The sequence below is a fragment of the Fundulus heteroclitus genome, chromosome 5 (genome assembly GCF_011125445.2).
Source record: "Fundulus heteroclitus isolate FHET01 chromosome 5, MU-UCD_Fhet_4.1, whole genome shotgun sequence".
In the NCBI taxonomy this organism is placed as follows: Eukaryota; Metazoa; Chordata; class Actinopteri; order Cyprinodontiformes; family Fundulidae; genus Fundulus; species Fundulus heteroclitus.
Window position 1 is genome coordinate 24402707 of NC_046365.1, and position 11279 is coordinate 24413985.

At 38.8% G+C, this 11279-nt stretch overlaps 1 protein-coding gene across 1 annotated transcript; it reads right to left on the reverse strand.

Moving 5' to 3' along the window:
- Positions 1 to 2030: 2030 nt before the first annotated feature.
- LOC105917295 (keratin, type I cytoskeletal 50 kDa) lies at positions 2031 to 6668 on the reverse strand. The gene is made up of 8 exons (XM_012852063.3): positions 6251 to 6668; positions 6015 to 6097; positions 5701 to 5857; positions 5218 to 5379; positions 5005 to 5130; positions 2449 to 2669; positions 2324 to 2340; positions 2031 to 2228 (listed from the first exon to the last, which is right to left on the reverse strand). The coding sequence occupies exons 1-8, from the start codon at positions 6602 to 6604 to the stop codon at positions 2140 to 2142; spliced, it is 1209 nt and encodes a 402-aa protein (XP_012707517.2). The 5' UTR covers positions 6605 to 6668; the 3' UTR covers positions 2031 to 2139.
- Between the last annotated feature and the right edge of the window lie 4611 nt (positions 6669 to 11279).

Below are 11279 nucleotides of genomic sequence, written 5' to 3' on the forward strand. Positions count from 1 at the left end.
TCTCCCATCTTTCAAACTGTTCACAGTATATCCAACTTGGATCATTTCCTTCCTAATACTCCTCTGTTTCATCAGGTGTACCCCAAGGATCATTACTTGGCCCCCTTTTATTTATCATATATCTCCTTCCACTTGGTCACATTTTCAGAAAACATAGCATAAACTTTCATTGTTATGCTGATGACACCCACCTCTATATTTCTTCCAAACCATCCACCACCAATACTCCCTCCTCCCTTTCCACTTGTCTTCAGGAAATTAAATCCTGTTGTTCATCCAACTTCTTGAAACTAAAAGAACTGAAGTCCTCCTTACTGCCACCAATTCTATACTGAAAAAAACAGTTTTACTATTAACACTGATTACTCATTCATTTCCCCATCCTTCGAGGTAAAGAGACAAGACAGAAGTTGTAATCTTTGGAACTCAAAAAATAAACTTCTTAATCAATCACTTAATCTGGATGGCATTAACTTGGCCTCTGGTAATAAAGTGGTGTTATTTTTGACCAAGACATGTCATTTAAATCCCATATTAAACAGTTTCCTTTTTTCACCTCCGGAATATTGCCAAAATTAGAAACATTCTGTCCAGGAGTGATGCTGAAAAACTAGACCATGCATTTGTTACTTCAAGGCTGGACTATTGTAATTCTTTACTATCAGGAAGTCCACAAAATGCAGTTCAAAGTCTTCAGCTGATCCAAAATGCTGCAGCAAGAGTTCTGATGAAAATCAACAAGAGGGATCATATTTCTCCAATTTTAGCTTCCCTTCATTGTCTTCCTGTTAAATCAAGAATAGAATTTAAAATTCTTCTTCTAACGTATAAAGCCCTTAATAATCAAACTCCATCATATATCAGAGCTCTGATTACCCCGTATGTTCCTAACAGAGCACTTCGCTCTCAGACTGCAGGTCTGCTGGTGGTTCCTAGAGTCTCTAAAAGTAGAATGGGAGGCAGATCCTTTAGCTATCAGGCTCCTCTCCTGTGGAACCAACTCCCAGTTTTGGTCCATGAGGCAGACACCCTATCTACTTTTAAGACTAATCTTAAAACTTTCCTTTTTGACAAAGCTTATAGTTAGAGTGGCTCATGTTACCCTGAGTTATCTCTATAGTTATGCTGCTATAGGCTTAGGCTACTGGAGGACATCAGGGCCTATTTTTCTCACTACTGATTTCTACTGTTCTCCAGTTTTGCATTACATTGCATTGAAATGACTGTTGTCATTTCAGCTTTTAACTTTTTGTTCTCTCTATTTTATCTTCATAGTAGGTACACCTGGTCTGACGTTCTGTTAGCTGTGACATCATCCAGTGAAGACAGATCACCCGCTACTACCATCTAATGTAGAACAGATTACTAGATCAATGTGTGCTTCTGTGCTTTTTTGTCTCTCTTGTTGTGTCTCTGCTCTGTCTTCTCCAGTCGGTCGAGGCAGATGACCATTCATGCTGAGCCCGGTTCTGCTGGAGGTTTTTCCTTCCCGTTAATGGGGAGTTTTTCTTTCCGCTGTCGCTCCTTGACATGTCGCAGGCCAGCTGCGGTTCCTGAACTTACTGACAAGATGGAATAGATCTTGGAGAAGTTGATGATTTGTAAAGTGACTTAAAAAAACAAACGTTGTGAAATGCCGTGATGTAAATATACTGAATTTAATAGAAAATTCCCTAAATATTAAAGAATGCATGTTTTGGGATTTTAGGAGGGAACTGCTGTACCTAGAGAAAATGTATGCATACGTGAGGTCGGTCTTTTAAATTGTGCACAAAATGGTCTTTGCGGGAATAATTTTTCTTTAGTCTTTATCTTTTTTTTCTTTTCTTTTCTTCTGTTCTTTCAATTACTGAGTAGGTTTAAGGATGATAAAATGGCTACTTGAAAGAATGAAATGGGTACAAAATTGACTGCCATTCCTTTTTAATGTGACTATAAAGTAAAGTAGTTCATCACACAGATTTGTTGTGGTACAATAAGCTTTGTTTTAACTTGTAAAGACAGAGAGGCAAAAAGAATAAGAAATGAGATGGTTCTGCCATGTTGTTTATTTTTTCTGTGTTTAACAAATACACATGAAACGTTGATTCAGTTGCAGGATCTTTATTGAATTGCTCGGCTTCTCTCCCTTTTTTTTTTTTACTTTTGATTCACATCAACACTCTCGGAGATCTCAACCTTTTTTCCATCCACATATGTCTCGTGTACCACGATAGTCTTCGTAATCACTGAAAAAAGAGAAGAAATCCGATTTTAAAAAATACTTTACATTCCACAAAACTATGACATTCTAATAAAACTGAATGGAAGAAATGTTTCTTACCTTTTTTTGAGCTGCCACTGAGAAAAAATAAAATAAAAAGGAAACATTAGTTTAAAAGAAAACTTGTTTTACTTATAATGCACTATCTGTAATATTAGTTTACATTTGTCTTCACCAGTTCTTACCTTTCAGCCTCCCCTTCAAGCAGCCTCCTGTACTCTGCAATCTCTGCCTCCAGACGGGTCTTGAGGTCGAGCAGCGAGTCGTACTTGAGTTTCATTTCATTCATATTAACGCTGAGACTTGACAGCTCAGCTTCCAGATTTAAGACGAAGGCCTGGAGTTCTGTTAGTTTTATAACAAAGCGTTGCTGAGTCTCCTGCAGAGTTGCTTCCAGAGAGGATTTCTGTTGTTGGTGGAAAATGAAAAGTTGAATGGCGTGTTAGTGTATGTTAGTGTATGTGATATAATCTTATCAGCTGCTCGTGACAGTATCCGCTGCAACCAACAATAAACTGCAACATGCCATAATAGAAACTTACATCATCAGCTTAACTATGCAAGTGTTATTATGTAAATGTATTTTCAGATTGGGTTGACGTGGCTGCATGTAAAAGTTTGTTGATGTAGCTACCAAAACCAGCATTAAACATCATAGAACAAGGGAAATATTGTATTTCAATTTATTCATTTCTTTCACCATATCAATAAGGTTTCTGCAAAAAAAAAAAAATTATATTGATATACTTTACTAGACCAAAAAACAGTTTATCTAGGCTTTTCATTTAAAGCTAAACCTCTTAAAAGGTTTAGCTAGAAATTAAAAGAGCAGAATCAATCTGGTGTTTTATGTTATTGACATATTGGCTGTGAAAATATGTTTATGAATACATTTACTAACTTAATATGTTAATATGCCAACATGTTGGCAGATTTTGTACTCTATATATCTCCAAATCATAAGGGAGTTCCACAAGCCTCAATTCTTGGGCTGTTGCTGTTTATTTCCATCTATAAATAACCTATTTCAGAACATTCTAACCTAAGCGTTTCATTTCTATAGTTATGACTCTGCACAAATAACTATTTTTCTATTTCTATTATTGTCTTCTTTATCTTTTGAGTCATTGTCAGGTTATGGAAGAGTGCGCAGTTATGATATAACATACGATAGAAACGCATCTGGTTGTGTTTAAATTAAATTAGTAAATCTGATGTGATTTTTGAGCCAAAACAAGATTTCATTTTTGATATGAAAACAAGAAAGTCACAATATTTCTTCAGTCAACTTTTGAATACAGGTTTCAAGAATGAGAGCTGAAAATTTTGTATGCCAGAATAAATATTATGCTCTGGGCTTTCACGTATACAACGTTTCTATGCACAAAAATATTTTACAAACAACTCGGGATATATAAAAATCAACATTTCATGAAAGTATGCGTAAATCCACACAAACCTTGACCTGCCGTGAAAATGTGTGGCAAATGTTTTAAATCGACAATAACAAACCAGAAAGTCCTAAAACTCACCCGAGTACTCTGAAGTATAGCTTAATTCAGTTGTACATAACTCCAGGAGAATCAAACCCAATGTTTTTTTTTTTTTTTCACAAGCTTGAGCTTTCATGGTTTAAACCAGTCCAAAGAAACTGAATCATGTTTAGCTTCACACAATAATATCTCACCTCAAAAATGGATGGAAACAACCTCAAACAGACGTAAACTGTAAATATTCCTCTGTTTTTGTCACATGTGGATGTAAATAAATATCTGTCTGTGCACCGAGGAGCAACACACGCATGAATGAAATGCTGTCGGATCAGCAGATTCATTCCTAAAAAGTCAGGTGCAATTATGAGCCGGTTTAGATTGTCTAGGGCCATTATTTTTTTAACTGGCCCCAGGGTTGCAGAGAGAAACTACAAGGAACCGTGTGCCGCCTATTCAAGTTCTAACTATGCTGCGTTTTTTTTGCAACTGGACCGGTTCTCAGGGAGCTGACTGACAGGCCAGGTATTTTGGCGTTATCCCTGAGCTGTCTCCATATGTTGTTCAGACACATAAAAGCCCCCTAAAATGTGGCTCTCGTTTGCAACGACCACCTAATTTCAGAATATAATGAGAGCTATGACTGCACTCGTGCTGCTATAAGGGCACCATCTATAAATGAATTTGCTTTTGTGAATAGAAAGCACTTTCATTTAATACATGTGCAACCTATTCATGATGCACAAATATGTCTCACAAATGTAGTGTTACGTTGGCGGGCTCGACTCAGGATTCTATACTATCATAATCATTCTAATTATTCTCATTTTAATAGTTGTGAGAACCAACACAATTATTAAGGAACTGGCTCCATGCGCGGTGGCTGACTCGAGGTGTGGTCAGGCCTTGGTTATTTTGACACGTGGCGGTACACAGCTAACATGTTGTGTGCACCGCACGTTTCATATGTTCTCGCCACGTCAACTGAATGAAAAGCTATGACAGCTGTGCGCTCTTTTATGCATGAGGCTCCTGGAGAAAACTCTGGAGGCTAGGCTAATTGTGCACAAGTGTTTCTTGGTGGAACTTCTACGACTCTTGCTACTCGGCTGAGTGATTTCCATATTTAAACACAGTTTAAATGTAGAAATCACTGATTTCTGATCGGAAGGGGACAAACTTGAATTTATAGAATGAATCAATAAATGAAATGATGAACACTGCCCAGTCTCGTTTGGAGGGTAGACGTACCATACTCATTTGGGACTGCAGGTCAATCTGAAGTCTCTGCAGGGTGCTCTTCACTTCTTTTAGTTCAAGGCGGGCTGCATCCAGACTGGTTGAGTTTACTTCCACGTCCTTTGTCACCACTGTACTCTGTACAGAAATACAACATTTACAGTTAATACTACTATAGTAGCTTCTCGATCTTTTAGGACTAGGAAATATAACCTCATGTCTCACCTTGTTCTGAAACCACAGCTCGACTTCCCTGCGGTTCTTGGCAATAAGAGCCTCATAGTGCTCCCTGAGCTCCGCCATGATACGGCCCAGGTCTACAGGGGCAGGAGCATCTACCTCCACATTTACTTGGCCACTCATCTGAGTCCTCATCATGCCCATTTCCTGCAGGGGGAAAAGAGCACCATTGTATTGGTGTTATGTGTTGGACAAACAGCAAATGGAGGAAGAGAAGAGTGCGCAGAAATGGGAGGAGAGATGGGAGGATGCCTTCTGGGAAAAGTCAAATTCTGTACGGCTATTTGTTAAAACAGAGAAATAGCTAAATATTATTTTTTTTCGTATAAGTAAGAGGTCATTAATTCGTTGATGAACACACAATAGTGGGATAGTCAGAGTGAACGCATTGACAACCTGACATATCTGTCAATTTTTAAACGTACGAACTTCTCACTATTTTGGGGACTTTTTCTTCTGCAGCATTACCTCTTCATGGTTCTTCTGCAACATGATGCGCTCATCCTTCAGGGACTCGTACGTACTCTCCAGATCCATTCTGTGCAGGTTGAAATCATCCAACATCTTCCTCAGTCCAGCAATGTCAACCTCTACAGCCTGTTTCATGCTTAGCTCGTTCTCATACCTGAGAAGATTTCACACGGGAGGGCAGAACAGGTCAGAGAGGTTTCAGGACCTCATTACAAGCAGAGGTTTGCAGTTAGGCATGAAATCATACACTAATGCCTGAGAGAATTATTACAAAAGTAGAAGGGAAGCAAACACTTGGAGAAAACACTCACTTCATTTTAAAGTCCTCAGCAGCCAGTTTTGAATTGTCAATGTCCAAGTAGAGCTTAGCGTTGACAGTGGAGGCAACTCGGATCTGAGGAGGACAAACACATCCAACCTTTTTTATATATATAACTTTAATATAGAGTTGTAGATACTCCAAGTCTTTTTCTAATTTAAAAAAAAATAATGATCTTAAAAACTTTCACATTTGTAATGGTAAATTTTGGGGTCTTTTCCTTCCTACCTTATCCTGCAGGTCAGCGATGGTGGCAAAGTAGGCAGTGTAATCATGGGTGATCACAGTTTTGCCCGTGTACCACTCTTTGATCTGCTTTTCCAGGCGGTCGTTCTCTTTCTCCATTGAATGAACCTTCTGAAGGTAGGAGGCCAGACGCTCGTTCAGGTTCTGAAGCGCAAACTTCTCGTTGGCATCAACCTTGAGGTCATGGTAATCAGAGATGTTGTAGCCTCCTGCATTGGATGAGTAGCCAGTCTGGGCTGTGGAGATGCGGGTGCCATGACCTCCTGCACCACCGTAGACACTCATGGTCTTCTGGCCGACGGATTTTGAAGTGTAGGATCTGGAGGTGAAAGACATCTTGGAGAGTCTGGATGTGAACCAACAAGGATAACTGGAGATGATCTGCAGTACAAGGCATCACCAGGTTTCCCTGGTTATATAGCTTCCACAAGCAGCAAAGTGGGAGGGTCTGGCTTTTTGGATGAAAGGAGGAATGCTGCCCTACACTCTCCTCTGCAAACTTTTCATCACCATGGGTGTGGAGAGAAACAGTTGGGTGGGGGTCATCATTATCTTTTCAAGTCAAACTTGTGATTCCACATTTTGTTTTGTTACATACTGAAAAGGCTGCAAGGATACGCTGAAAGTGTATTTCCACCAACCTCTAGGAATGTTGGCTCCCCTGCTCAAGATGTGCAAAAGATAAAACTGATTATTTTATCACTGCAGTAGCTTAATTTCACACAAAAAAAATTGTAGCAAACCTGAATTGATCACTCATTTTCTGTCTGTCAAACCATTTCCGGGTGGATTTGACTATATATTTTTGATCATTAACCTGTTAAATGACTCAATGACAACCGTTTTCATATTCCTGTCTAGGAGGACACAAGCATTTTACTTAAAATGTCCTGGTATTTCAAAGAGTTAATGATGCCATTTACTTTTAAGAACATTCCCAGGCCCACAGTAACACAGATCCTCCATGTGTTATAGCTCATATGCCTTCTTAACACGTTAACATGTTAATATCAAGTATTGTTGATCACAAAGTCTTGGTGGCACCAATGTGCCAGTCTTTGCTGCAGCTAAAAACATAATGAGTTTTGAGATTGAAGATACAATTGAATGTCTTTTGGATAAGTATTTCAATTTCAGTTGTCTTAAACTTTTTAAGTTATTGCTCTGACTCTTGAAACGAGGAAATATATGGGTAGCTATTTCATGACGTGTGTAGATCAGCATTTGTTCGTGATAATCTGCACATAAATCATCTGCTTGGGGAATTTCAATTAGGTTGTCAGTAGGATCATTAGCATATTTTTATGGGGTGTGCTGCTTTTCACATAAAAAACAACATACCAGGGTTTTGATTTTTCTGATTCAATTTGACTATCTTTACGCATAGATTGTGACAAATGAAATAATGCAACATGTAACAGACATGTCCTAACGATGTCACAGGGTGAGACTGTGTAGTTGTTGCACGTTTGTGCTTTATCTGGTTTTCGGCTTTCCCCCTTTTACTTGACCCTGCTGATTATCCATAAATGAAGAACACCTAGTGACTTGACAAACCAGTAAGGAGTTAGAAAAGTGTAAAAAAAGTCTGAGTAGTGAGTTGTGGAAAGGTATTTGAAGGGGAAAATGAGAAGCACAACTCAATAAACTATACACATTCATACTTAGGGCAACTTACAACAAGATGTTAAAAAGGCTTAAGCCCAGTAAATATTTCTCAGATATTATTAAAATTATTTAGCTATTTAAGAAATCTGTGGTTTCAAGAGGTCAACATGTCATCTTCTGGAGCTTACTCTGTAGTTGATAGAAATTGATTTAAATTATGTGTTATTGGTTTAGATATGTATTTGTATTAAGAGCTCTCGTTTGCAAGACTCAATCACATTTGTGTTGTGGAACAACATACAGTGGCTAGAATGTTTTGCCATTATTTCTCTGTAATTACAACACTGTGTCAGCTGTCAAACTGATGAACAGGGTGAGGCAAGGAACAAAAGCTCCAGGAATGTTTCTTTTTATTTCCAAAAAATTCTGCTCCTCCTGCTCAGCAAAGGACATCTGTCACCACAGATTGTTAAAGATTCCCTGTAACGTACAGCAATCTCAGAATCCTCCTAAAATGAAAATCATACCAAAAGAAAAAGTGATTAGACCATCTGAACCAGCTTGTTTCCACCACTGACATTTACGTTTACATCTCAGAACTGTAATTTAAAATGAAATCATTGTAAAAAAAATAAATAATAATAATCCAAACCTAAATCAAAACTGTGTTTCACAGTCACTCTCTCCAAAGCCTTGAGGGCCCTTCAATCATCCAACTTCATTATCATGACAAACCTGTGACACAACTTTCTGCCTTTCATCTTTTTTATAAAAATGTTGCAGTACCCAAACCGCCTAAAGAACAAACATAGTGATAAGAGTTACCGCAGATCCTCTCGGGACATTCAGTTTCATTAAATTATGACATGCCTTCCAATGAGGCTTTTTTGTCAGGTTAAAAGTACCTTTTGAAAATAACGATCTTTAATCAGGTATTAATCATACTTTTCACCAAGTCTACATTTCTATAATAAAAACGTTATTTTTTTTTGGTTTGTTTTTTCATTGGTCTGATGTATTATTCTAATCAGTCGGTCGAGGCAGATGACCGTTCATACTGAGCCCGGTTCTGCTGGAGGTTTTCCTTCCCGTTAATGGGTGGTTTTTCTTTCCACTGTCGCTTCATGCTTGCTCAGCATGAGAGATTGCTGCAAAGCCATGGACAATGCAGACGACTCTCCCTGTGGCTCTATGGTTCCCCAGGAGTGAATGCTGCTTGTCGGGACTTTGGTGCAATAAACTGGGTTCCCTTATATAGGACATTTCTGACCAATCTGTATAATATGACTGAATTTGACTTTGTAAAGTGCCTTGAGATGAAATGTTTCATGAATTGGCTCTATATAAATAAATTGAATTAATCTGCAACAGACTGGCGACCTGTCCAGGTGTACCCGGCCTCTCACCCATTGACAGCTGGAGATAGGCACCAGCACCCCTCGTGACCCCACAAGGGATAGACGTGTTAGAAAATGGATGGATTGATATTATTCTAATTTTAAATGTTGTGTTTTGAGTAGCTGTGAGTGGAAAAGTGTCATAATTAACAGACATAAAGGCTTGGAATCATCAGCCTGTGTCTGATTAATCCATATAATGTGTGTCACTTAAAGAATTTAGTTACTTAAATATATTAACTTTTTAACAATATTCCAAGTGGTTGGATGGGTCTGTATTGTAAATAGTGACTATTTCTACATTTCCTTTCCACTGCATTACATAAGGAATCTGCTTTATTTCTGCACCAGATTCACAATGTTAAACAGATTGTGATACAAAGACCAATAATCATCAGCAGATGCAAGCAATGTCTGCCTGTCTTTGCTACAGATCATTGTTGTCCTGTTGCTTTAGGTACTGACCCGAGGAGGCACTCCTCAAAATCTTAAGAGCAACATCTGACGGTATCATCGATGAAACATGTTGGGACTGATTCTTCCAAATCAATAAAGGAGGCGTTTGTTTTTAAATTGTAAATGAAAATTCTCAACGAGTCATCCCCTTAATGATTCATGAAAAGATAAAAAAAAACATTGATTTAATTTAGAGAGGTATTAGCTCATAACGTTATGTTGTACAATCTCTGCAAATGTATAACGAGCCTCTTTGTGTTATATTGTGAAAAGAAAGAAACCCTTGTTATAGACAGTTAATAGAGGGCTGTTGTTTCTTTCTTTTCCTTTGCAGGGTGCTAACTGCTCAAGATTGGCACTTTCACCTTCCTTCTGTTATTGGCTATTAGACACTTCGGTGTCCTGCCAGTCATTTTACCCCAGAGAAGTGGTCTTCATCGAGTCATTAAAAACAACTTATTTTGTAGGAAATGACAAGAAGCAAAAACTAAACTTTAACACTTTTAATTGAAGCAAGCCACAGAATGGGTACAGATCACTACTCTAAACAGGCTCGACACGGGAAAAGGGAATGAGGAAGAGCAAGCCTAGATGAATGAATCACGTGTTATGTGCAGCTCTCAAAAGCTCCAACAACTTGTAGTCTCATTTAATATCTAACACTTTCCTCTTCCTCTGCATGTGTCGTTGGGAGTTCTCTCAACTTTCCATGAGAATGGCCTTCTTATACTCTCTTATTAACTTCTGCACATTAAGCTTCATATGTGAAACAGTTGGCAGTTTGATAAAATCTAATTTATTTGATAAGGAAAATTGGTTGGAAAAATATCAGTCACCTCTCACTGGTTGAGATCTTACGGTGTGTGACGCTGTAATGACAGCAGCACAGTAGAATGCTTCATCCCTTTTTGATTGGTTTGTTTTGCTTTCAGCAAGAGTTTTTTTTTTTTTTTTTGTAATGCAACCTGCATTTAATTGAATTGAACTGAATTGCTTTGTTTGTCACTCAGGGGGGAAATTGCCTTTCAGTACAGCCCATCAAAGAAAGACAAAACATGGATAGAAAGGTGCCTGAGGCTGCTGCTCTGAAGGTGCTGCCTTTTCACAGGGTAGACAAATAAAAGTTTCTCAACAGGACACAATGTCATATGCAAAAACTACACCCAAGCACAAAAAAGCAACATACAGACAACATAATCATAAAGCACACACTTGGGTGAGTGTTGGGGCCCCCGGGTGGGGGGGAGGGGGGGGGGGGGTTGTTGCCCCAGGGGGTAAAAACAATCGGGTGCACAGCGGAGGCATTGAGTCAGAGGGAAACAATTTTCATGTGTGTGTGTGTGTCAGCGGCTAGCAGAAGCAGAGTGTTTTGTTTACATAACATTCAGGAGAAATTGAGACTGCCTGCCTTCCAAGGCCAGCACCGGGGAGCCAGTTCAGACAACAGCCGTAGGCATAACAAATGGGTAAACACCCCCCCCCCCCCCCCCGGCACTTTTCAAATCTGTGCCCTTTGTTGTCTGGCTACTGCATTTTTTATGGTTTGGAGG

What these genes read in the sequence shown, in the direction of transcription:
- LOC105917295 (XM_012852063.3), bottom strand. Translation starts at nt 6,604, where the DNA reads ATGTCTTTCACCTCCAGATCCTACACTTCAAAATCCGTCGGCCAGAAG. An exon ending in GCTGAGGACTTTAAAATGAA is followed by an intron (nt 5,858 to 6,014) that starts GTGAGTGTTTTC and finishes AAATCTTCTCAG; the next exon opens with GTATGAGAACGAGCTAAGCA. An exon ending in TGCAGTCCCAAATGAGTATG is followed by an intron (nt 2,670 to 5,004) that starts GTACGTCTACCC and finishes CACCAACAACAG; the next exon opens with AAATCCTCTCTGGAAGCAAC.